Source organism: Podarcis muralis, chromosome 12, assembly GCF_964188315.1.
Source record: "Podarcis muralis chromosome 12, rPodMur119.hap1.1, whole genome shotgun sequence".
In the NCBI taxonomy this organism is placed as follows: Eukaryota; Metazoa; Chordata; class Lepidosauria; order Squamata; family Lacertidae; genus Podarcis; species Podarcis muralis.
Genome location: NC_135666.1, coordinates 6,684,881 through 6,712,491, shown reverse-complemented (window position 1 = coordinate 6,712,491; position 27,611 = coordinate 6,684,881). Strand labels below are relative to the sequence as shown.

Below are 27,611 nucleotides of genomic sequence, written 5' to 3'. Positions count from 1 at the left end.
AACTTCCCTAAACAGGGCTGCCTTCAGATGTCTTCTAAAAGTCAGATTGTTGTTTATTTCCTTGACATCTGATGGGAGGGCGTTCCACAGGGCGGGCGCCACCACCGAGAAGGCCCTCTGCCTGGTTCCCTGTAACTTCACTTCTTGCAGTGAGGGAACTGCCAGAAGGTCCTCAGAACTGGACGCTCCTTAGAGATATACAGTGAGGACTTTAAAAGATGTAAACCCAAACGTGTGTGTGTGTGTGTGTGTGTGTGTGTGTGTGTAGCTCTGTAGCCATCCTCTGGGTAACGATGCCATTGTCCTTTGCAGGTTTCAAGGAGACAGCCTTCCTTTACGCCATCTCTTCGGCAGGACTTACGCATGCCATGGCCAAGGCCTGCAGTGCCGGGCGGATGGAGCGATGCACCTGCGACGAGGCCCCCGACCTAGAGAACCGGGAGGCCTGGCAGTGGGGTGGCTGCGGCGACAACCTCAAGTACAGCAACAAGTTCGTCAAGGAGTTCCTGGGGAAGAAGTCCAACAAGGACCTGCGAGCCAGGGTGGACTTCCACAACAACCTGGTTGGCATGAAGGTGAGGCTGTGTGAGTGATGGAGGCGATCGTTGTTATTTATTTTTTTTTAAACGATTTTTATTAAAGTTTTCAAAATGTTACAAAAAAAAAGAAAAAGAAAAAATACAAAGTAAAAACAGTTAAAAACAATTCAATCTTTCTGTGTCTTATCTTTCATTCGCTTGTTCCCCAGACCTCCTCACGCCTCCCTTTTTTGTATCCAGTTCAATTAGGTGGTTCAGCAAATCCTTTCCCTCTTTATTTTTATCCTAATCTTTAATCTTAATATATTATAACTTTAGATTATCCCCTGTTAACAATCCATTTTTACACATCTTTATAACATTACTGCTGAAAACCACTTAACTTCAATCCAACATCATTCTAACATTCATTAATTTTGCAGTAAATAGTCTTTAAATTTCTTCCAATCTTCTTCCACTGACACTTCTCCCTGGTCTCGGATTCTGCCGGTCATTTCCGCCAGTTCCATATAGTCCATCACCTTCATCTGCCATTCTTCCAGGGTGGGTAGATCTTGTGTCTTCCAATACTTTGATCGTTGTTATTTCTTCTTGATTGATTGGATTTATATACCGCCCTATACCTGGAGGTCTCAGGGCAGAAAGATAAACAGAAAAACTACAATATATATAACCAAAATAAAAACAACTACCCTCCCCCAAGAAAGAGCCACATTTTAAAAGGGCATAGTATGTCAATCAGACCAACCAAAGGCCTGGTTCTTGCCTGACACCTAAAGGTGTATAATGAAGGCACCATGCGAACTTCCCTGGGGAGAGCATTCCACAGATGAGGAGCCACTGGAGAGAAGGCCCTGTTCTCGTGTTGCCACCCTCTGGACCTCTTGAGGAGGAGGCACATGAAGAAGGGCCTCAGAAGATGATCACAGGGTCTGGGTAGGTTCCTATGGAGAGAAGCAGTCCTTGGGTTATTGTGGTCCTGATACTGCCAACATGGATAGCATTAAAAGAGGATTGGACAAATTCATGGAGGAGAAGGCTATCAATGGATTCTAGACATGATGGTTTCCAAGGTCAGAAGCAGTAATGCTACTGAATTTCAGTTCCTAGGAATCGCAGGTGCTCAAGTCCTGCTTGCAGGTATCTTGTTGGTCAATGTGGCTCTCCCCACTCTCTAGACCAGCAGTTCTCAACCTGTGGGTCCCCAGATGTTGTTGGACTACAACTCCCATCATCCCTGAGCTCTGGCCTTGCTAGCTAGGGGTGATGGGAGTTGTAGTTCAACAACATCTGGGGACCCACAGGTTGAGAACGGCTGCTCTAGACAGAGTTGGCAGGTCAGGTTTTGCATCAAAGGCCAATTCTCCCCTTGCCTTTGAGGTGTTGCTTTGGAGAGAACTTTGTAGTGTTCCCAAATGGGACTTCTTGCAGGGAAAGAACAAGTACTATGGAAATCTGTTGCAGTTCAAGTGGGGAGAATGAAAGGAATCGCACTCCAACAACTCAAGAATCGGATCATTCACCTTATTTCCACCCCGGCCCTGCTGTCTAACCCTCCAAAAAAAGTGGCGCCCTGTATCGGAAAGGCCTTGTTGCCACTTAGGCTTTCCCAACAAGTGCAGTTGCACCCCAAACTTAAAGGCTGCTATAAGCTGGTTGAAGTCACTGAGATTCTGTTTCAGTGCAAACAAAGAGAGCCTCCATTGGGTTGGGAGGGATAAAGGGGAGGGGGAACTGATCACGGTAAGCTGACACTAATAAGATTTGGGTTTGAGCAGTGTGTTAATCAGACCTGAGAAGATTCGCAGGAGTGTTGCTATGGGAACGGCTTTGGGGCGTGGGCATGGGTGTCTGTGCAGCTTTTCTGAGACAGAGAGCTGTCGGAAATGTTTCGTGCATGCACACTGAGCAGGGGAGATCTAGAATCTGCCGGTTCTTGCAGAACAGAAAAGCTGGCATTTCTGACAAGGATATTGATTGGGTTTCTGTCCTATTTCCCCCCTTCCTGGCACAGCCTTTCTTGGCTTGGTGTCCTCCTCCAGATGTTCTGGACCACTGGCTGGGATGGATGGGAATTGTTGGCCAAAGCACCTTGAGGGGTCCAGACAGGGAAGGCTGGCCTCAAAGCTCAGGACTTGTGTGGATGCGGAGCATGTCCTATATGAGAGTAGGCTAGGTGAGAAGAGTGACCAGCTCAAGGTCACTTGGTGGGCTTCGTGGCTTCATGTGGATTTGAACCCTGGTCTCTCAGGACCAGTTTTGATGCTATTACCCCTATACCATGCTGGTTCCTCCCCACCTAGCTCCTTAACTGTGAAACTAGTAGAACCCAGGTGACCCTATACCAGTAACCCCTGTCTCCCCACACTTCTGTGGGAGTATGGCAGGCCGAGGGGGAAGTGGTAGTGTGTACAGAACACTTTGAGGATTTTGGCTCTTTGTTGGTATTAAAAAGGCAAGTTTGTAGCTCTTAAGCTTACAGAGTGATGTTTCCAAGTGGGCTGGACATCCCTGGGTTAAATTACAGTGGTGCCCCGCAAGACGAATGCCTCGCAAGACGAAAAACTCGCTAGACGAAAGGGTTTTCCGTTTTCTGAGTCGTTCCGCAAGACGAATTTCCCTATGGGCTTGCTTCGCAAGACGAAACGTCTTGCGAGTTCTTGCGAGTTTGTTTCCTTTTTCTTTAAGCCGCTAAGCCGTTAATAGCCGCTAATAGCCACTAAGCCGCTAATAGCCGTGCTTCGCAAGACGAAAAAACCGCAAGACGAAGAGACTCGCGGAATGGATTAGTTTCGTCTTGCGAGGCACCACTGTACCAGACTTTCCTTGGGTATTCTGCATAGCTCCCAACCAATGACTAGCCAGAGAGACAGATAACAAGCGCTCAATAGAGTTTATTCTAAGTTTCCCTCGAAGATCGACCCTGAATTTGAGCAGTGGTTATTTACAGATGCTTGTTGTATGCGCAGATTAAATTCTAATCTAGGGGTGCAAGAAACAGTCAAAGGAGATATAAGACCTGTCCTAGGCTTTGCTGCCATTCCAGCACAATTCTCCATTCCAAATCTGCTTCCTTAGCCCTGCGGCCGCCATACTGTGAGCCCATGGTGGCTTGGTGAACCATGCCCTGTTAGCCTCTTGCTCTGCTTAGTTAGTGGCCAGGCCCCATCCCACTTCAAATGTTTATCTGTTAACAGAACTTTCCCTGTTCAAAGAATCCTGGGCATGGTCTCTTGAGGGGACTGAGGAATTTTCTGGCTCTGTAACTTCACACACAACTACAGTGGTACCTTGGGTTACATACGCTTCAGGTTACAGACTCTGCTAACCCAGAAATAGTACCTCGGGTTAAGAACTTTGCTTCAGGATGAGAACAGAAATTGTGCTCCGGTGGTGCGCCGGCAGCAGGAGGCCCCATTAGCTAAAGTGGTGCTTCAGGTTAAGAACAGTTTCAGGTTAAGAACGGACCTCCAGTACAAATTAAGTCCATAACCAGAGGTACCACTGTATGACTCCCAGATGATAATTAGGGAGTCTATGTCAATTTCTCTAAGCTTAAATTTGGTTCTCCGCATTACCATGCCATTTATTTTTTAAGTCCTGAAAATTCACCAGCCTTTGGGTGCAAATTTCTCCTAGAACCACCTGTTATTGTACGTAACGTTGCCTAAAACGACCCTTTTGCAAAGCTGTTTCCTGGAATAGAATGCATTTTTTGTAAGTTTTCACTTTTTACCTCCAACATATGCATTTCTATGGATGTTACTTGGCTGGAGAGCAGCATTGCAAAATTCGGAGAAGTGTGCATTTCCAAGCATGGCTGTGTTTTGTTTGGTTCTCGTATTGTTTCGGGGAGTGCAGATCTGGTAGGTTTGCCATTAAAGGTGAGCTGCGTCAAATGGTCTTCCCCATCCTTTGTGACGGTTGAGAAATATGCTCTAGAAATAGGCAGGTCTGTTGGGCCCTCTGAAAGTGTCTTCTCCATTGCCCCGGCTTGGTGGTCTCTCAGCGGTCTGGAATGTTGTGTTTTCCATTACACACACGCACTTGCTGCGCTTCTGATCGTAACGGCTCTCCTGAGGCTCAGTAGACGGGTTTCTCCTTCCCGACCCTTTGAGCTATTGGCAGACGGGATTGCTTGCTGCTACGGGGACAAGGGGAACCTTTTTCCTGACCCCGCGCTGGAGAATTTGAGTGACGCAAGTCTTCCAATGCCACGCTTGCCATCCAGCCCACCCCTTTGCCGCCTCTTTAAAAATTTGCTTCCCGGTGAGGATTTCATTCCTCCCCTTTTCACACCCACCTCAGCAGTGTCTCTTTGCCCCAGAAGAGTGCAAGAATCGCCCTCTTGCGCCCATTTCATGCCTCGCTCAAGCGCTTACGATATGACCTCAACGCCGGTGACAAGGCCAGCTTGTCTGGCACGGGGGTTGAGGTAATTAGCCAGAAGGAGTTGGCCCAAGCTCCTTCTTTCTCTTTCTTGGTGAGGTGGAAAAACAAACAAAAAAACAAGCCTAAGAATTCTGCAGCTTATTTAAAAAAAAGAAAATGAAAGCATCCCCCCTGGCTCCTGCCAGATCCATCCCAGTTCATTCAACTATTCTTGGGAATGGGAATAGTGGAGAAAGAAGCGGGAGTGAGAAACCAAAGAACTCTCTCTCTATCTCCCACCCTCCAGGCCTCCCATGTTCCAAGGTTGCTAGATGATTTTCATGTATATTAAAAACGAGCGGCTATATAATTCCAGCAATGCCCCCCTCTCTTCTGCATATGGTACCTTCCCCCCTCCCCTGAAAAAAAACAACCTCCCCTCGATTGCAATTCTCCCTTTTGTGTCCCATTAATGAAAAGTCAGAGTGTTAGCACACTTGATTTTGTTCCACCGGGCCAGAGTTAAGTGATGTTTTAATTAAATCTGCCTCTCCGCCGCGCCCCCCCCCCCCGGCCTCTTGCCCATGTTTCTCAGCAAAGTATCATTAAGCATAACTTTCTGACTACCTCTCTGGAGCGTTGCTAAGTTCCTTAATCCCCCAAAGGGCTGACCCCTTCTTTCTTTCTTTCTCGTTCCCTTCCACTCCACCTCCCGCCCCCCCCCCCCCGGTGAGGTATGTCTGTTCAAGCGTGTCTTACAAATCTGAGGGGCACCATGAAAGGGGAGGCTGTTACCCTGGGCAGGATAATATCCATGTTTGCCCTTCCCAGTCTTGCTGGCTTCATCAGAAGAGGAGGAGGAGGAGGAGAGCCTTCTGGTATCAGGCCAATGGCCCATCTAGTCCAGCTTCCAGATGCCCCTTATGGGAAACCCACAAGCAGGATTCGAACACAAGATCTGCCCTCCTGCGGTTTCCATCAGCTGGTACTCAAAAGCATTGCTGCCTCTGACAATGGAGGCAGAGCCTCTGACAGCCCTCTCCTCTATGAATTAGTTGAACTGTCTTTGAATTTGAATTTGTGGGTTCTCCCACAAAAATACTGATGTCTTACAAAAGAGGAGCAAGTATTCTAAGAGAATGGGAATCGTATGAATTATACCAGTTAAATGAATAGTCAAGATATTGAGGAGCGGGATAACGTTTCAGGCCCTCCTTTTGAGTTCCCCAGAGACATCTGGTTGGTGACCAGTGCGGATTTACGTATAAGCTGAACAAGCTATAGCTTAGGGCCCCACTCTCTTGGGGGCCCCAAAAAAATTTAAAGGGAAAAAAACTGGATGTAAACTTCCAAAATACAAGATAAAAAAACAAATAAAATAAAACCTACATGCAGCAACAGTGTTTTGTGTTGTGTAGGCTCCTATGATGTAAGTCATGGGCCCCGCCTGCTAGCCTGCTCCCTAAAATACCACTGCTTTGTTCATTTCTGTATATAGGGTGCCTACATTCTGCATGTGCAAATGGCTTTAGGGAGTGCCTGGCGTGCTCTGGTCCATGGGGTCACGAAGAGCCGGACACGACTAAACAACAACAACCTATTAGGTCCATAAATTACCATATAGCATATATTCAACACAAAAAACTGCGACAATTTGTTGTTGACAAGGACAGCTGGACATATAAAGGGCCCCATTACCTTCAATAGCTTAGGTCATAGGTAGGCAAACTAAGGCCCAGGGGCTGGATCTCGCCCAATTGCCTTCTAAATCCGGCCTGCGGATGGCCTGGGAATCAGCATGTTTTTTCATTAGAATGTGTGCTTTTATTTAAAATGCATCTCTGGGTTATTTTGGGGCATAGGAACTCATTCATCCCCCCCCCCCAATCTAGTCTGGCCCCCCACAAGGTCTGAGGGACAGTGGACCGACCCCCCCTGATGAAAAAGTTTGCTGATCCCTGGTTTAGGGCCTCATCCAACCTAAATCTGGCCCTGTTGGTGACTGTGAGATGCTAGACGTAATGGCTCATTGGCGTGATCTAGCCAAGGCTATGTTTCTCTTCTCATGTGTAGAGTTCTGGGAACCTCTTGTCAATGTTAACAGAGAACGCTTGTCTTTGTAGCTTTTAGAAACATTCTTTTTTAAAAGGAAAGAGGGCACAGTTCATTTGCCTGGAAGCCTGAACTCAGTCACTCCCCACAGCACCATTTTGCTGCCGGCTCGCTTGCCTTGCCCGTCATTAACGCTCAGTTCCTTACCTGCAGGTCATCAAAGCTGGCGTCGAGACCACCTGCAAGTGCCACGGCGTCTCTGGATCCTGCACCGTCCGGACGTGCTGGCGGCAGCTCTCCCCCTTCCACGAGATTGGCAAGCAGCTGAAGCAGAGGTACGAGATGGCCCTCAAAGTGGGCAGCACGACCAACGAGGCCACGGGCGAGGGGGACATCTCCCCGCCCAAGAAGTCCATCCAGGGCCACGGCGACCAAATCCCACGGACTACGGACCTCGTCTACATTGATGACTCGCCCAGCTTCTGCCTGGTGAGCCGCTATTCGCCCGGCACCTCGGGCAGGAAGTGTTACAAGGACAAGAACTGTGAGAGCATCTGCTGCGGCCGGGGGCACAACACCCAGAGCCGCGTGGTGACCAGGCCCTGCCAGTGCCAGGTCCGCTGGTGCTGCTACGTGGAGTGCAAGCAGTGTACGCAGAGGGAGGAGGTCTACACGTGCAAGGACTGATGTGGCGCACGAGAGGGGTCTTGCACACCAGCGGATTGCCTTTGCTGATGACGGGAGAGGGCCCACCCAGGGAGGTGAAACAGGGTTTGAAAGGGTGTTTTTCACGGTTGACTTGAGAAGCGATGCCGAGATGGTGTAAGCACTTTGTAGGGTACAGGTGACCCCCCCAACTCTTGCCTTCTTGTTTCCTCGACCTTCTGCCCCCTTCTCTGCAAACCCAGCTGATGCTTCGGGAGGTCCAAGTGCCTATTGCATGGAGTCCATATCAATTGTGTGCTGTTGCGAAAAATGCAGCAAAATAATTTGTGGTGACTGAGATGGGATTCCTAGAGGTTTTCCCTTGTCACTGCCCTTCACAAAACCTTGGCTAAATCAGGCATTCTCTTTTGGGTAGAGAACCTTCTGGCCTGTAATCTGGATTGTCCTATTTGTTCCATGACTGCCTTGAGATCCATGGTGAGGAACGGGAAAAAGCACCACCCCGTTTTATGAAGAATTCGATACCAAAAGTGTATCAAGGGGAAGGGGTGGTGATGTCGGACTTTAGCACCTCTTTAAAGGAGGAGAGTCAAAGTTTAAAAAGTTACATACTGGGATCTCCTAAAATAGGATGTTTCAATGTGGCCTGCTTGATGGAAGGCGGTTGTGGTTCCTCAACGTGGAGGGTTTGGTTTGACCACCTCAACTTTGAAGCAGACATTTTGAGATTTCCTTCCAGATGTCAAGACGTCCCATTGCATTGCCCCACTTCAATCCCCCTCTGACTTCTTGTCACCTTCACGATCTACTTTTGTAAATGATGAAAACCACTAGAGGCCTTCTTAAACCTTCCCAGGGACACACCAGCACTCTATAACTCCTTATTGTTCTTATTTTTATTTTGTACCTCTTATTGCTCCAAAACTCACCCTGTGGATGGTGCCTTAAATTCCAGTATGTACTGAAATCCTAACTTCTGTTTTGGCAAGTTGCCTTCCTGGTTTTATGGAGAAACCCTGTTGCCTTATAGGCTGCAATGCTGCTTTGACTTTTCCTCGTAAGCCGTTCTTGACCGGATCGCACAACCCAACTTCCTCTACATCTCTTCGGATCTCATTCCAGTTACACTCAACAGCGATAGTGGTTTATACCGGCACAGATCTCTGTAAAGATCTTTGTAACATTTCCCTCCTTGAGCCGCTAGATTGAGGCATCATGTGTGCTAGAAATCAAGTACAACAGCAGTGCAAATACTGGGTTCTGAGTGACTGACTGGCGACCATCAAGAGGGGAAGGGAAGCCAGAGAAGAACCAACAGCAGTGACCAAAACCAAAGGGTGGTCTGGGCTACTTGTGATTCTTCCATTGCTTTTTTAAGAATTGGAACGTTACAGATCTGATGACTTGGCTGCGACGATTTTCCTCCTTCAACAATACTACTTGGATCAGAAGCGGCTAGCTAACTTCTTGGCAAAGTGCCCACTGTAGGCAGTGATCAGCATTTCTGATTCTCCAGTAGTAGCATTTTTTTAAACTTTTTTTTTTAAAAAACCTGTTGACCTGGTTTTCAGTGGGGAGCTGGATAAGAAAAAGAACCTTCTGCATGGTTTCCGTTTGTGTGCCTGGGGCTGTCCAATCTTCGAAGGATGCCCTCTCTATCTTCCCCCCCCCCCTTTACTGCCGCTTCTCTAAAATAATAAAAAATAGTAGCCACTCGCCTCGTATCTAAGCTATATTATTGTGCATCTACTGGGAGGGGATGGATTTGACTGGCTTTGTATACTGTCAGATTGGAAAACTGATTGAGGGTGGTCAAGAGGCGAGGCCTGCTTTTGCTGGTCCAGGATTCTGCAAAATTGGAAGACGGTACTTCTTGTCCATCTTTTGGAAGGCCAGATGAGACCGGTTGCAACAGATGTTGAACCTCAGAGACACATATTCCCCTCCCTCTCTGCCCTGGTGGCTCTCCATGCAACAGACTCCTCAATCTGAACTCTGTCCTTGGGTGTCACACCAGATGGACCAGTCCTGTAGTTCTGTGCAAATTGGTTTAAGAAAAGGCTGAATAGAAACCTATTATTCAATGTGGATATATATAAATATATATATATATATATATGCGCGCCTAAATATAAATATGGAACATTTATTTATTAAGCCTTTCAGAAGTACCTTCTTATGGTTTCAATGTGGTATTATGTCCAGTCCTCTCTTGAGCATGCTTGAGCTCTCCTCCCCACCTTGTTTTGCACGCCCACATAACTTTATCCAAATCATTACTTCTTTGACAAAATTTAAGATGCATGCCGCATGCCACATTCTCCAGATTTTCTTCTTGTGTGTGGGATCTGGACCACTCAGCTCAGTCCTTGCTCACTGGAAGAACGGATCGCAAATAGTCAGGGAGGAAAGTTTAGGCCAGTCCACATTTTTTCAGCAAACTGACCTGAATTTACACCCCCTGGGTTTGATGTGCGACTTGGAACATAATTTTCCTTTGGATCTTGCCTGTCTCCAAATTGAAAAAAAATAAATGTATTTCCAGATGCAAAAATGGGATAGAACTAAACAGATTTAGGGATTGATTCTTAAGAATTTGATATGAGGTAGAGCAGGCATAGGCAAACTCGGCCCTCCAGATGTTTTTGGGACTACAACTCCCATCATCCCTAGCCAACAGGACCAGTGGTCAGGGATGGTGGGAATTGTAGTCCCAAAACATCTGGAGGGCCGAGATTGCCTATGCCTGGGCTATAGATATTGACTCATTCATGCCTGATCTCGCTATGGTACCTTAACTCTTACAGTTGAGCTCCATTCTGAGCTGGGACAGGGCCAGACTGAGCTATTTTGCTGCCCCAGGTGAAACCTGTTTGAGTGTGTTGAGGTGGGGAGGGCCACCATTTATATTTTTCTCCCTAGGGAGTGTTTCCCAGCTTGCAATTGGCAAGAATGAGTGTATAATCTGGGAAACCTTTTGCCAAAGACACTGTGACCCCAAAGATCTGTGTTGAAGAGGAAGCGAGGGGATTTCTCCCCCCCCCCCATTTCCGAGCCAACAACTTTGCCTGTTGCCCTGTGCAGCCCCCATGATTGGGGTAGCCTTGTGCTCTCTGGGCCTGTCCCCCTTATCAGCTGTAAATGACCTTGCTTTCTGGATCTTTGCCCAGATTGGCTGACGAAAGGCAGACATCCTTTCACACACACACACACACACACACACACACACACACACACACACACCAGTTTCTTGCTTTTGCTGGGGTTCCTCTCTTGTGAAACCATCCTGATTGAGACCAGCGTGCAATGAATTGGCTTTAAGTTAAGTGGAAGAAGGGGTAGCCCCAACTTCAGTGCTATTGGCTAGGCGATAGTCTGAATGGCGGTAGCTCAGTGACAGAGCAATTGCTTTGCCTGCACAAGATCCCAGGTTCCATCCTCAATATCTCCAGGTCAGGCTGGAAAAAGTTCCAGTCTGATACTTGGCAGACAATACTGAGCTAGTTTCACGCAATGGATTGCCGCTGGTGATAAACCTGGCTGTAAGGAATCAAACCCTTGTAATGGATGCCACTGTGGTATTTTGCCATGGAGATCTGGCTAAATGTTGTGTTCACCGGAAAACAAAAAGTGTGAATGGGCTTTTTCTTTCTTTGACATCTTGCCCGTATGGGTAGGATGGCGCTGTAGCTGACTGTAGGAACCCAGCTTTGCTGCAAATATTGATATGCCAGTTTGAACTGGAGTTGGGGGAACCCGCAAAATGCCCGCATTCTATTGCAAAAACGTTCTCAAAACGTGGGGGAAACCATCACTGGTCCTGTGCAATTTAAAAAGGAGCAAATCTCTGGGCTCACTTAGGACTTCCTGTAGAAATCTGCATAGGATCACAGCCCTAAATTATATTGCATCTCAAAGTGGATCAACCTCCAACTGTGTGGCAAATTTGAGTGTACCATTAAAGACAGTCCTGTGAATTGTTACTACTCAGTAAACCCTATTGAGATTGCAGCTTCAGATTAGTAATTTTACCCCCAGTAAAGGGGAAGGAGGGATTCTGCATTTTCTGCCTCCAACACCAAAATGTCTTAGGCCCCAAATCCTGGATGGATTTCCCTTGTGGGTGAAAATGTGTCAACCTTCTGAACTGAGAGCATTGCAATAGTAAAAGGCCAACTTTTTAGGACTTCAGATAGGCAGAGTAGTGAAATTGCAGGTGTACATTCTGGGAATGTGGCCCCCATTTTTTTTGTACATGCTTGCCTTGTTGAAACCTTGTCCCAGATCACACATCACAGTAAACCAGTCAGCGATTTTGCATGAACACACCTATTCTTGCGTACAGAGGTAAAGGGTCATGACTCCTTGCCTAGTGTTATGTCTAAACCAGAGACTGTGGTGTATCTCAAACAAACCATAATTGGCTACAGATCATGGTTTGCTTGGGGAGCAAAATAAATCCTATTCCTTGGTTTGAATGAATGCAAGCCAACGACCATGGTTTGTTATTCCCCAACTCTTGCATGGAGGTGCAAAATGAACATAATTGGCTTATGCACAGTAAACCATGGCTTACCCTGATGTGTGAACATGGTCTTATGTGCAGCTGTGCAAAGAAAGGAGAAGCAGAGCATCTCTTGCAGTCTTTTCCCACCCACCTTTGCTCAGAAGTTGGTCCCGCTGAATTCTATAGGACTTCCTCCTGAGTAAGCGTGTGTAGGATTGTGGCATTTGAGCTGAGAGGCAAAGGAGTGAGTGAACTACTGAGTGGGAGAAACTCCTCTTTGTATAATAATTCGCGCACTGAAGCCCGGGTGTTTCTGTAAGTATTTAAAATTGTATTTATGTTAATGCAAATATTATTGCTTTCATGTTATATAGATATATATATATTGTAAATAGTAAGGTTTATTCTCCTGTGGTTTTTTTAAATATATATATATATATATATATAAATAGTATTGAGGCACATGCATTGAATTGTATAGGCAGGTGTAATACACATTATTATTATTATTATTATTATTATTATTATTATTATTATTATTCCCCTTTTGAGATTGGGCTAGCTTTTATGGGGCTTTCATCAACCCAAGGCCATATTACAAGTTGTCCTCCCCAGTAAGGTTGATGCTAGTGTGCAGTGCTTTCCTTGCCTTAAATCCTGGGAAACTAACATGGTGTCTTACATACTATCTAGGATTCAGACTGCCCTCCAGCCCTGACCATTGGCCCATGCAGACTGAGCGTGGCGAGGGTTATGAGTCTCTACACAATATGAGGACAATATGTTGGCTCCCCCTGCTATCATTGTTGGTGGAGAGACAATTGACCAGGATCCAAAATGCTACCCTTTGGAGAAGCTTCCAAAGGCTGGCTTGTGTCCAGTGAGACTTTTGATTTCGAGTTTAACCCCCGAGCTGGATCTCAGAACTGCTCTCGACTCTTCTGAAAAAACCTTTTTGTGTCATGGAGATGGGCGAGGGAGTTTCTGTTGTTTGTGGAACAGCAAGTCGAAAGCCCGCCGGGTTCTGCGTAACTAGCTAGCCGTGTTGGTTCTTTAGATGCTCCCTATGGAACAGAACGAGGGAGAGAGAGCCCTCAATCCAACCTTCACCCACCTCTTGGTGTTGTTAGACTGTAGCTCACATCAGCCACAACTGGGCGTTGCAGCCCAACAACATCTGGAGGGTACCAGGTGGGTGAAGAGAGGTCTTAAATTCCATTAAATTTTAATGAAAGTGTCCTCTAGTAGCTGAGGGCCAGCAGATCCCTTGTATTCTACACCTTCCATTTTGCTTCTCTTTGTTGCTTAATCTCTTGCGGCTGTTTCATAAGTTAACATGTTTAGCAAATGTTCCTAATATACACACAATGATATTTTGTAGTAATATATATGCAATATGGGTGCACACTGCAGAGGATGTTTTGCTCAGCCACGGTGCCTTGTAGCAAGTGCCCTTGTGACCATCTGCCTTCTGCATATTTATGGCAGTTTTGTGGAAAGCCAGGAGAGTCAGCGTTAGGGTGTTTTTTTGCCAGACAAAATGAAACAAACCCAGGAGGATGTGTTTTGTTGAACCTACTGAAGTTGCAAAGAACCTGTGACCGTCCATGCAGTCACCAATTGACTTAAATGGGCATGCTGAGACTGTTGCTCCCCTATTGAATTGTACTGGGTCATGATCATGGTCTTCATGGAGATGGGTTTTTCATCATCTGCCAAATTCCCACTGGGTCCAAGAAATATCTGCTCTTAATGGGTTTTTTGTTCCATGACCTAGCAGTGGGCTGTTCCTATTTGTAGCCCAAAAGTAGGTCGTTGACCCAAAGATGAAAATGATCTTGTGTTGTTTTAACACATTGGTTATGCCTTAAGGTAGACACTTTCCTGGTCTCCTAGAACACTTTTTGCTGCTTCAATCTAAGGCAACTGGTTCTATTGTGACAATCATAAGAATTGGCTCCTTTGTAAAACATGGAGCGACAGTACACTTTGACTGTCAGTCTTTTCCAGGCAAAGTGTAAATCTGACTCCATATGAAACCTAGTCAATGAAGGGGAGAGAATGGGGAAGAACCTGCCACAGCTATGCTAGCCCAGGGCCAGCTAGGGGCAACCTAGAGAAGGCTGGAACATAGGCAAGTCATAACATAGCAAGTCATAACCTTGGTCCATCTAGCTCAGCATGGTCTATCCTAACTTGCGGCCCCTTTCTAGGGTTTCAGATGAGGCGGACATTCTCAGCTCCTCTTGGAGATGCTAGGAATTGAACCTGGAATGTTCTGCACACAAAGCAGACTTGGTTGAGCACAGCACCAGTGGATTGTGCATGAGTTGGACTGCTGCGGTGGCCATCTTGCCTCTCATTGATTTCCTATACCTCTCTCTCAATCTTGATGGAAACCACATTGAGTCCTATCAGGGGGAAAGGCGGGCTATAAATAAATGTATAATAATAATAATAATAATAATAATAATAATAATAATAATAATAAAAAAAAATTGGTTCTCCTTGCCCAATCAACCTTGTCTTACTGACATTCTTCCTCTAGTCGGGTGCATCCATTATTTATATAAATTACTATTCAATAATATAGTTACAAAACTACTTTTCCCAACCTGATGTAACTGAGACACCTTTTGTGGTAGGTTTTCCGGTGTTACATTCAAACCCACAAAACGCCACACCAGGTTCTGTCTTCTAAGACTGCCTGAGGCAGCCCTTGACTTGCGGACCTCTAGGTGGTATTGAGGCTCCAGTTCCCATCAACCTTTGCAAGCTTTGCCCATTGTTAGGTATGATGGGAGCTGTAGGTCAACATCTAGAGGTCACCAACTTGGGGAAGGCTAGGCCGAAGGTGGAAGAGTCAGTGGTGTGCATAGAAAGTTGTCAACGTCCTATCGGATAGTAAAGGCAGCCATGTGGTTGTCCTTGAGATATGATAAGTTGATGTCAGATGCCGTAATAAAAAGTTTATAAACAGAGGCCCTGTTAGGGTCTTACTTCCAAGCTTGGACATGTGAGGAAAGGGGGAAGTACAATGCTTCTCTTTTGAAGCTAAAAGTACAGCCAAAATGGCACCCCCATGTCAACTGGTTTTCTCTCCCTGCCAGAAATTGTTAGGATCTCTTTCACAATTTGGAGTGGAGACTGTAGGGGTGGGGAGTCTTAACATGATGTCGAAAAGGCTGTAGCTCTTTGGTAGAGTGTCTGCTTTGCATGCATAAGCCTCCAGGTTCAATTTCTGGCATCTCAGGGTAGGTTTGGGAAAGATCTCTGCCTGAAATGCTCTAGAGCTGTTGCCAGTCCGTGTAGACAGTACTGTACTAGATGGACCAAAGGTTTGAGTCTGCGTAAGAGAGCTTCTTGTTTACCTAAGCCAATGCAAGAGGGGAGGTGGAGAACTCTGGAGGAGATGTGTTCAGCAGAACTTTTCTTAAATTTAAAGGTTCATAGTTTCAGCCTCTATTTATTGGTTTGGAGAAAGACACGGAGAGGTGATCTCCCTGAATATGAAACAAACAAACAAAACCAGCCTTTGGGTATTAATGATTAAGTTTTAAAATTGCCATCTGAAATTGGATCAGCATCCTCCGTTTCTGTTTTGGGTGTATCGATTTTTAGTCAAAAAAGTATTGTTTAGCTCATTAATGGTCTCTGATTCCATTTTCCATCTAGGAAGCATGAACGGGGACTTGTTGTGCAAACTGAGTTCCTTTTGGGAAGGGTTGTGAGGAGCAAATTCTGACATATGAAGGATTTGTAGTATGTATTATTGTATTTTCCAGGGGGTGGGTTTGGGGTGGTTAATGTCTTATGGGAGCCTAAATTATTTTTCTCTACCTCATATGTACAGCTTTGTTTAGGTATAAATCTGATTCTTGAGTGACTGTGGAGAATGTATTTAAATTATTTAACATCTTTGTATAACAAATGAGAACAAATGAAACAATAAATGTATTTTAAATTATATCATGGAGCCTGTCTTGATATCTTGCTGAGGTGGAATGATGGCAATAGATTACTCATATACTACTGCCCTGTGGGGGAGGGAGTGTGGGTCCCATGGGTCTTCCAAGACTTCTAGAAGTCTCCAAAAACAGAGTGCTTTCCACCGGTAGAGCAACTGTCTATGTAGTATGATGTTGTGTCCAACTCTTACCCATAGAGGAGTTGTGAGGAACCTTTGGCCTTCTGAACTACAACTCCCAACAGCCCCAGCAAGCATAGCCAATGGCAAAGGGTGATGGGAGTTGTAGTTCAGCAACAACTGAACTACAAGGTTCCCCTCACCGCCCAGTAATAGAAGGTTGGTGTACAGTACAATCCAGATAACATGGGTTAGAAGCTTTCTATAGCCAATTCAGCTAAACTACTTGTGGAGTGCAATCACACAGTCCATGATTATGCTATGGAATTTGGAATAAAGTTCATGAAGAGATAATAAAGATTTTTTTTAAAAATCGTTCAACAAGAAACCAGATGCGTAATTTCTGGGATTAATAACAAATGACATCCCCATAAATAAGAAAAGGATATTCTTATACGCATCTGCTGCCGCAAGAGTTCTTATAGCAAAGAACTGGAAGGGAGACAAAATACCCACAATAATAGATTGGCAAATCAAACTTACTGAATTTGTTGAATTGGCCAAAATGACGACAGCTATCGGAGGTCAAACAAATCAAAATTTAATAAAAGAATGGAGTTGCGTGAATGAATATATGAAAAAACAGAAATATTGATATGTCAAGGTTTGTAAGGGGAAAAGGTAACAAATGCAAGTAAAATCAGAATGTTTGTCAAATACAATATAACAACACAACTGTAAAGATAAGTTATAGAATTAAGGTCAAGCAACGATGGAAGGAAGTAAAATTTTAACTCACATTTCAAGTTATTTCGAAGCAATGGTGGGGGGGTGAGGTAGGGGGATGCTTTGTGTTACTAACATGTACACATGTTTAAACCTTTCTTTCTTTTATTTTGTAGAGATAAAAACTTCATTATTATTTTTTAAAGTATTTGCTCCTATGGCAGGTAGTGATAACCACCAACTCTGGTGTCTTAGAAAGGCAGAATAGATGAATATATGGAGGAAAAGGCCATGTTTTGCCTCTGAATACAGCTCGGTCCCTGCTCCTGCCAACCTAGCAGTTCGAAAGCACGTCAAAGTGCAAGTAGATAAATAGGTACCGCTCCGTCGGGAAGGTAAACAGCGTTTCCGTGCGCTGCTCTGGTTCGCCAGAAGCGGCTTAGTCCTGCTGGCCACATGACCCGGAAGCTGTACGCCGGCTCCCTTGGCCAATAAAGTGAGATGAGCGCCGCAACCCCAGAGTCAAACTCAAGTGGGGAGCACTGTTGCACTCATGCCCTGCTTGCAGGCTTCCCATAGGTATCTGGTTGGCTACTGTGATAACAGGATGCTGGATTAGATGGGCCATTGGCCTGATCCAACTGCCAGGTTCCACTTATGTCCTTAGAATCATAGAATTGTAGGGTTAGAAGGGTCCTAGAGGGTCCTTTCTAGTGTATCCCTCTGCAATGCAGGAATCCCTGACAGATGGTCCATGCAAGCTCTTTTTTAAAACCTCCATAGGAGGAGATACAACCTTCTTAGGTAGACTCTTCCATAGTCCATCAGCTTCTACTGTCAGAATGTTCTTTCAGATGTTTAGTCCGAACCTCCATTCTTTGAATCAATTGGGTTGAGTCCTTCCCTGTGGAGCAGCAGAAAACAAGCTTGCTCCATCTTCCGTGTGACCCCCCCCCCTTCGGATATCAGAAGATGCCTGTCATAGCACCTCTCGGTCTCCTCTTTTCCAGGCTAAACATACCCAACTCCTCCAATGGTTCCTCCTAAGGCTGGGTTTCCAGACCCTTCACCATCCTGGTCCTCCTCATCCTGTGTGTGTTCCAGTCTTTCGATATCCTCCTTAAACTGTGATGCCCAGAACTGGACTCAGTACATTTGTAGATTCTTTGCTCACTTCAAAGTTCCATTTAGCTGATGGAATTTATTCCCTTATCTATATCTCTTCAGGGTTGTTGACTTTGAACGGCTGGACATTGAGCTCCAATGGAAAATGGGTTCCACATATAAGGCAGACACTACCTGCTCTCAGAAATGCATAATGAGACTGAGTTGGGTCAAATATCCATTTATGCATTGAAAGTGAGAGCCATTTTGACCCTAAATCGAGGCTTCGTTGCTGCAGTGTACTTACCCTAAGCCTTAATCCAGACCTCCTTCTGTCATTTGCTGTCTTGCCTTTATACAGGCTGATATTGCGATGCCTTTGTTTACTTTGGCTCTTTGACTAAGACGACAGACGCACAACACCCATCTCTCCCTTAATGTGGCTTTTGCCATATGGGCCTCATACTGCCGAGATGTTAAAACACCCTATTTATTTCACAAACCACAAATGTGCTTGTTTAAAACAAAACAAAAGTCTTTCCAGTGCAGGCTGGGAACAGGATCACTCAACCCTTTAATGAATTTCAGTTCCTCATGGTGGTTGGTCTGTGTAGCTGGCTACCGCCTTAGAGCAGTGATGGGGAAACCTCTGGCTGACTCCAACTCCCATCAACCTTAACCAGCACGTCAGAGAAGATGGACACTGCAGTGGAGAAACATCTGGAGGACAGCAGCTTCCCCATCCCTGATCTAGAGGGCCGTGTAGAATGCCTATGGCCTGCCTTAAGCTAGATGCTTTGGACTACATCTCCCATCAACCCCCGCCAACAATGTTCAGGGATGATGGGAGTTGTAGTCCCGTAATACCTGGAGGAGTTCCGCAGCCCTGGTGCAACCATTGAGATGGTTGAGCATCTTCCACAGGCCTCATACATTGGTTGGCTGTGGATTGGCCCTAGAGCAACCTTTCTCAACCTTGGGTCCCTAGATGATGTTGGACCACAACGCCCATCATCCCTAGCTAGAAGGACCAGTAGTCAGGGGTGATGGGAGTTCTCCAAGGAGTTCTAGGTTCTTCTCATTTAATCACTACCCCAACAACCCTTTGAGGTGGGTTGGGCTGAGAGGCAGTGGCTGCCCCAATGTCACTCAGTGAGCTTAGGAAAGACTCGCCGCGTGGTATCCTGGAGAGCTACTGCCAGTCAGTGTAGAGAAACACTGAGCCAAATGACCCAATGGTCTGGCTCAGTAGGAGGCAGCTTCCTATGTTTCCTACCCCATGTCTGTATACTTGAACACTGGTCTCCTATGTCCTAGGTAAAGGTACCCCTGCCTGTACGGGCCAGTCGTGTCCGACTCTAGGGTTGTGCGCTCATCTCACTTAAGAGGCCGGGAGCCAGCGCTGTCCGGAGACACTTCCGGGTCACGTGGCCAGCGTGATGAAGCTGCTCTGGCAAGCCAGCACCAGCGCAGCACACGGAAACGCTGTTTACCTTCCCGCTATAAAGCGGTACCTATTTATCTACTTGCACTTAGGGCTGTTTTCGAACTGCTAGGTGGGCAGGAGCTGGGACCGAAAGACGGGAGCTCACCCCACCGCGGGGATTCGAACCACCGACCATACGATCGGCAAGTCCTAGGCACTGAGGTTTTACCCACAGCGCCACCCGCGTCCCTTCCTCCTAGGTCCTAGTCCTCCTCCTAGTCCAACACTAATCAGGACACAACCACGGCTCTCATGCTCTCATTCCTTCACTTCTCAGTAGTGGTTGGGTTACCTGACTTTCTGTAGACTAGAGAATAAATGGCTGAAATGGGGAGCTTCCTGCAATTGCAGAGGCTCCCTGTGTCTTTTAGAAACTCACACCTTCTAAAATGCATCTTCACGAGTATGAAAAGGTCCCCACTTTGGACAGCGCCCCCTCCCCAAATCATGGAGGGTGATGAGAGTGATTGCGGCGAAGGCTGTAATCCAGTCATAGGCAAAATCCAGCCCTCCAGATGTTTGGGACTACAATTCCCATCATCCCTGACCACTGGTCCTGTTAGCTAGGCAAGATGGGAATTGTAGTTCCAAACATCTGGAGGGCTGGAGTTTGCCTATGCCTGCCGTAATCTTTCCCGTATCTTTACTGAACGTAGCATTGGAATGGCTGGGGTTTTTCATTTAAAAAGCAGCTGGAAGTTTGTACACATACGCAGTGCTTCCCCCCCCTTAAAAATATTAAGGGGTACTCTCATTTTCTTACTCATATTGAAACACTGCCCCTCAATGAGGCCAAATTTAGGTGCACCAAATGGTTAGGGGTATGCGTCCCCCCAGAAAAAAAAGCGCTACACATACGCAATATCATATGTTCATTTATACAGTGGTGCCCCGCAAGACGAATGCCTCGCAAGACGAAAAACTCGCTAGACGAAAGGGTTTTCCGTTTTTTGAGTCGTTCTGCAAGACGAATTTCCCTATGGGCTTGCTTCGCAAGACGAAATGTCTTGCAAGTTCTTGCGAGTTTGTTTCCTTTTTCTTAAAGCCGCTAAGCCGTTAATAGCCGCTAAGCTGCCAAGCCGCTAAGCCGTTAATACCCGCTAAGCTGCTAAGCCGCTAATAGCCGTGCTTCGCAAGACGAAAAAACCGCAAGACGAAGAGACTCACGGAACGGATTAATTTCATCTTGCAAGGCACCACTGTAGTTCGTTTGTTGATGGAATCCATTGACATACCCTGAAATTGAGGTCAGGTGCAGTAGCAGAAACATTATTACAGTCATTCATTCATTTATATGAATCAGTCATTTTTTAAATAAAAAAATAGCTCAATGTGTCTTATATTGTTGTTTAGTCATTTAGTTGTGTCCGACTCTTCGTGACCCCATGGACCAGAGCACGCCAGGCACTCCTGTCTTCCACTGCCTCCCGCAGTTTGGTCAGACTCATGTTTGTAGCTCCGAGAACACTGTCCAACCATCTCGTCCTCTGTCGTCCCCTTCTTCTTGTGCCCTCAATCTTTCCCAACATCAGGGTCTTTTCCAGGGAGTCTTCTCTTCTCATGAGGCGCCCAAAGTCTTGGAGCCTCAGCTTCACGATCTGTCCTTCCAGTGAGCACTCAGGGCTGATTTCCTTCAAAATGGATAGGCTTGATCTTCTTGCAGTCCATGGGACTCTCAAGAGTCTCCTCCAGCACCATAATTCAAAAGCATCAATTCTTCGGCGATCAGCCTTCTTTATGGTCCAGCTCTCACTTCCATACATCACTACTGGGAAAACCATGGCTTTAACTATACGGACCTTTGTTGGCAAGGTGATGTCTCTGCTTTTTAAGCTGCTGTCTAGGTTTGTCATTGCTTTTCTCCCAAGGAGCAGGCGTCTTTTAATTTCGTGACTGCTGTCACCATCTGCAGTGATCACGGAGCCCCAGAAAGTAAAATCTCTCACTGCCTCCATTTCTTTCCCTTCTATTTGCCAGGAGGTGATGGGACCAGTCGCCATGATCTTCGTTTTTTTGATGTTGAGCTTCAGACCATATTTTGCGCTCTCCTCTTTCACCCTCATTAAAAGGTTCTTTAATTCTGCCTCACTTTCTGCCATCAAGGTTGTGTCATCTGCATATCTGAGGTTGTTGATATTTCTTCCGGCAATCTTAATTCCGGCTTGAGATTCATCCAGCCCAGCCTTTCGCATGATGAATTCTGCATATAAGTACAAAAATTGCAACTAATCTAAAACTGAAACAGAATAGAAGCTAGAGCATAAGATGAGGTTGCTAGATGAGGCCAGGGGGCCATCTAGTCCAGCATCCTGTTCTCAGGTGCCTGTGGAAAACCAGCAAGCAGGATTCGAACACAAGAGCCCTCTCCCCTCCTGCGGTTTCAGAAGCATTCAGAAGCTTTGCTGAATCCAATTGCAGCATTCTTATACATCAGAAGAGGTATAACACATCCCACCTGCTAAAAGGGACCACCATTTCTAAAATCCAAATCAACACTAGATTCCAGTATTGTCAGCTGAGGCCTGGGTGAACGCTTCTGGTGGAAGAAAAAGTTCTTTGCATGTAGAAATGTCCAGATGCAATTCTTACAAAATAAAATCAGCCTGAAACTCTGGAAAGCCATTGACCCTTGTTATAGATCAGGGGTATCTAAACTAGTGACCTCTAAATCAGGCTTCCTCAAACTCGGCCCTACAGATATTTTTGGCCTACAACTCCCATGATCCCTAGCTAGCAAGACCAGTGGTCAGGGATGATGGGAATTGTAGTCTCAAAACATCTGGAGGGCTGAGTTTGAGGAAGCCTGCTCTAAATTTACTGGCTGAGGGAGCCGTTTGTCTGCGGACAATTTTCCCAGGTCATGTGGCCAGCATGACTAAGCCGCTACTGGCAAAACCAGAGCAGCACACAGAAACACTGTTTACCTTCCCCTCTGGAGTGGTACCTATTTATCTACTTGCACTTTGACGTGCTTTCAAACTGCGAGGTTGGCAGAAGCTGGGACCGAACAACGGGAGCTCACCCCGTCGCAGGGATTTGAACCGCTGACCTTCTGATCAGCAAGTCCAAGAGGCTCTGTGGTTTAGACCACAGAGCCACTCGCGTCCCTTGGCAGCTCTCACTGTAGCAAAAATTGAGCTACGGACCGTTGGTCTGAAGTGACCTTTGCTCCCAGATGGGGATATTCTGGAGGACAGCTGCTTGCCACATCTGGATCAAAAGCTCCCAACAGTTTGGTTGGTTTGTCTCCTGACAGAGAAAGCCGCTACCCAATATCCTTTTCGACTGGAGATGCCAGGACTCAAACCTGGAAGCTTTGAGATGCGAGACAAATCCTCTACGATGGGCCCTTCTAATGGCATCAAAGGTTGTAAAGGTAAAGGGACCCCTGACCGTTAGGTCCAGTTGTGGACGACTCTGGGGTTGCGGCACTCATCTCGCTTTATTGGCCGAGGGAGCCGGCGTACAGCTTTCGGGTCATGTGGCCAGCATGACTAATCCGCTTCTGGCGAACCAGAGCAGCACACGGAAATGCCGTTTACCTTCCCGCTGGAGTGGTACCTATTTATCTACTTGCACTTTGACGTGCTTTTGAACTGCTAGGTTGGCAGGAGCAGGGACCGAGCAACGGGAGCTCACCCCGTCGCAGGGATTCGAACCGCCGACCTTCTGATTGGCAAGTCCTAGGCTCTGTGGTTTAACCCACAGCGCCACTCGTGTCCCATCAAAGGTTGTAGCTGCAGACATCTCCCTGTTTCGGCAACCCCCGTTAATTGGTGTGCATACTTTCTGCAAAAAAAAGAGAGAAAAAGCTCTTGGACCCAAACAAGGAGCCATTGATGGAGCTGCCATCTTTCCACCGGCTTTGGGACCACCATGGGGAAGGCAAATTCAACTTGGGCGTACCTGTCATATGTCAGTCGACGTTATGCCCAACTTCTCGCTGGCATGGAGCAAAGGGAGATGGAGTTTCTTCCCTTCGCTCTCTCTCTCTCTCCCCCACCTCACCCTTCTCTCCTCGGCGGGGTTTGTTTACGCTCCACACGGCGGGTGGGTCTGCTTTGCTTGGGGCTCCCTCCCTGCTCCCAGAGATGCCACCCAGCTCCACACAAACGTTATCCTTTTTTCCAGCCCCTCTCTCGAAAAGGCTCAGGGGGGGTGTACTCTGCGAGGTAGCGCAGGGTAATAAAAGCAGCTGTCGCCTCAGCGCTGGGCAAACAAGTTATGTCACACTGTTTAGTAAACCCGTTTCCCCTTCGCACTGTGGAAAGAACCTGTCCTTTTTTTTTTCTAAACTCCTGGAAAGTATAACGTCTGCCGTTCCATCCTTGCCCCCTCCCTCCGCTTGCCCCTTCCACGTTTCAACGTATTAGGCTTATTCCATTTGTTGGGAAGGATCCAACTTTGATTTTGTTTTGGTTTTCCTTACAGGTTTCGATTGTCACTCAAGATCCCCATCTCTGCCACACCCTGCCAGCCCCTTCTGAATTCTCCAGATAAATCTGAGGGGAGCAGTTAGCATGGGTTTTATTTTCATTGGCGACTGTCGAGACTGGGACCGCTCACTCTTTTCCGTATAGAGAAGAAGACCTATTAATCAATACTACACAGCTGACACTTCAAACGGTGGGGATACGACTTGATTAATCAATGCAGGAAATCGTAGCCCGCAAAGAATGCGTAATGGGACTTGGCTTCAAAGGACAGTTTTGGGCCAGGATTTCAAGCCTTGTGAAGATCACGCTTGTCCGTGTGTCAGAACAGAGACAGCCCAGCCATTAGGGAACTGGGGTGCAGTCTTCAGCACAAGCTCCTTAAACCTTGTTGACATCAATGGGATTTAAGGAGCCTAAATGCAGGCGGGATTTGCAGCTGTGCTTCCAAATTTAAAAGGGGCTTAGGCCAGGCACTCGCAAGGTCTCCAAGTGGTGACCTGGGAACAGGAACGGAAGCGTGCCACCACCTGGCTCTGGTCAAATGAGGGAACGGCAAGGGACGGGTAGCCACACCAGTTGAGGGAATGGTTGTGGCTCTGTGGAAGAGAGGCCGGAGAGCCACTGTTGGTCAGTGTGGACAATGCTGAGGTAACTAGACTAGTGGTTGGAATCGATATAAGGCAGCTTTGTAGGTTCCTATATTCCTTCCCACACCATTCTGAATTTAAGAGAGGTAGCATTTCAGTTTTGGGGTGTGGCAATGAGGGAGCGCAAAACTTTGTCTGAGGACTCAGAACTGGCCTTTTGTATTCTGTTGAAAGCCAGTGTGGTGTAGTGGTTACGAGCGATAGACTTGTAATCTGGTGAACCAGGTTCGCATCTCCGCTCCTCCACATGCAGCTGCTGGGTGACCTTGGGCCAGTCACACTTCTTTGAAGTCTCTCAGCCTCACTCACCTCACAGAGTGTTTGTTGTGGGGGAGGAAGGGAAAGGAGAACGTTAGCCGCTTTCAGACTCCTTCGGGTAGTGATAAACCAGGATATCAAATCCAAACTCTTCTTCTTCTTCTTCTATTGATGTTGTTAGCATATGTCTGTATCAGGAGACACTCCCCCTCTCTAGGAAACTTACAGGAAAACTCTGCACTTCACCTCCTATCATGTGCCTATCTAGCAAGCATGCATTGTTGGGTTGACTGCACCGTAAACATCCGACACTCCAGGAAGGGCTGGGAATGTTCCCTGCCTGAAACCCTGAAGAATCGCTGCCATATTGTATAGACAATATAGAGCTAGATGAATGGTGTTCTGAGTGAGTGTAAGGCAACTTCCTAAGTTCCTATGATGTTTATACACCCCGATCTCCAAGTGGCAAGACACACCAGGGGTTCCGGCACTTACCCAAGGCTCAGTTTCCTTTGAATGGAAGTCAACGTGGTATTTTTAGAATATATGGTTGTATTTAAACACACACACACAGATCCACACACACCCTGATCATAGGATGGAGGGTCTTTGAGCATTAATACCCCAGCAGATTTTGCTTCGCCTTTAGGTTTCCAGGGAAGCCCCAAGTCACAGGTTGGGTTCCATCACAGAGCAGACATATCTCAGTATCTCCAGCTTCCAGCATCAGCCCAGAGAGGACTCTGAGAGACACTCCCACTGTGCCCTGTCAGAAGGAGGGTGAAGCCATACATATAATCTCCTCACCTGGCTGGGCAAGTTCCTATTTGCTCTTTCACCTCATTCTAGCAACGCAGAACATCTGCATGTCTGAGCTCCACAGCTCAGACTCCACTTTAAGCTAAAGGATGTCTCTGTAAGTAGATTACCATTTTAAGCCTGCCTAAACAAAGCTGCTGCTATCTGTTATTCTTCAGCAAGTGTTCTGAGTAAATGTTATGTTTACCTTTTACAAGACTGTTTGTGTGATTATTGTTTTAAGGGGGAGAAAAGGGCTAAATGTCATGAGAACCCAGTCTGCCTTAAAGCATCCTGAATTACTTAAACTGAAAGTTTTAATCTAGCCTATCTAAGCTTCCCGTTTAAGATGCAAAGGGATGCACTCTGCTGAACTCGCAAACATGAGGGAGGAAGGATAATATCTAATAAATATATTCCCACTGGAGTGGTACCTATTTATCTACTTGTACTTTGACGTGCTTTCAAACTGCTAGGTTGGCAGGAGCAGGGACCGAGCAACGGGAGCTCACCCCGTTGCGGGGGATTCGAACCACTGAACTTCTGATTGGCAAGCCCTAGGCTCTGTGGTTTAACCCACAGCGCCATCCACGTCCCAGGCAGAAGATATTAAAAATAAATTTAAGCAACTGCAGAAAAAGGGGGAAGGAAGTCAAGCTTTGAAATGTTAAAATGATTGTAAAATTAATAAAATGTATAAACCTGAAAAGTATAAAAATATAAAAATATCTTCCCTTAGCATCTATACACATCCCAAATGGAGAGCCCGGGGATTGAACCTGGGACCTGCTACATGCAAACCAGATGCCCTACCACTGATCTATGCCCCTCTCTGTTTTTGTGAGAAGAAGTGTTTGGAGTTGATATCCCGCTTTATCACTACCCGAAGGAGTCTCAAAGCGGCTCACAATCTCCTTTCCCTTCCTCCCCCACAACAAACACTCTGTGAGGTGAGTGGGGCTGAGAGACTTCAAAGAAGTGTGACTAGCCCAAGGTCACCCAGCAGCTGCATGTGGAGGAGCGGGGAATCGAATCCGGTTCACCAGATTACGAGTACACCGCTCTTAACCACTACGCAAATCCCCCTGGCGCAGCTTCTTCTGGTTGCCCGCCTGCGTTTTCTTCCACAAGGGCTACCTCTTGCGTCTACACATTTTCACCGCGTTTCTCCCTTCTTAGCCTTGAATCATCTCTGGATCGTCAGCCAGCATCCACCAGGGAGCCAAGTCCCCACTCCGCTCTTTGCCACGCCCAGACTCCTCCTTCCTGTTTCGTTTGAAAACTCCTCTGTAGCTAAGATTTCTCTTGGCGGGGCTTCAGGAAGTCAACGTCTTCTTTGGAAACAACAACTCAGAGGGGAAACCAGGTGATGCAAAGCTCCCCATCAATAAAGCAGCCACGGTGGCCTCTGGAGAAACGCAACCCGGTTTCAGACGTCCCGTCGAAATCCAGAGGCTGCGCCTCAGCCGGATCCCTTCCTTCTGTTTCCCTACTTACTCCGATCCACTTTCCCTCGCCCTCGGCCTTGCAGCCTGTGTGCTTTGGATCCGGTAGCATCCCTCGCTCTTCTGAGAGACGGGAGACGGGGACATATATTCGCCGCACGTGTTAAAAGAGGCAGATAAACTCCGGGAAGCCGCCCGCTTCCAAAAGTGAGTCATCCCGAGAACCGATCTGGACAAACAGCTGTGCTAACATTGACTAAGTTGCTTATTAAAAATATTGGCAGACGAAGAAGAATCGCTCACTATTTGATCATCCCCCCTTCTCTGTCTTTCTTTTCTTTTTTTGCAATTAGCAAAACAATCCGGGGAGATTTCAGAATAATATTTTCGGGTCAAGATAAGGCCTGTTGTTCTTCGCTGAAAAACCGCCCGCCTTTCCTCTCTCTGAGAAGTGCTTAGGGCAGAGGAAAATGATCTTTGCCAGCCGTC

At 46.6% G+C, this 27,611-nt stretch overlaps 1 protein-coding gene across 1 annotated transcript in view; it reads left to right on the top strand.

Annotated features, from left to right (window-relative positions):
- The window catches only part of WNT9A (Wnt family member 9A), a 59,433-nt gene extending 43,329 nt beyond the window's left edge, over nucleotides 1-16,104 (top strand). The window contains exons 3-4 of the mRNA XM_028750730.2: nucleotides 313-575; nucleotides 7,176-16,104. Of these exons, the coding sequence (XP_028606563.1) occupies nucleotides 313-575; nucleotides 7,176-7,649 (737 nt within the window). The 3' untranslated portion in view covers nucleotides 7,650-16,104. The remainder of the gene's footprint in view (nucleotides 1-312; nucleotides 576-7,175) is intronic.
- The last annotated feature ends 11,507 nt before the right edge of the window (nucleotides 16,105-27,611 follow it).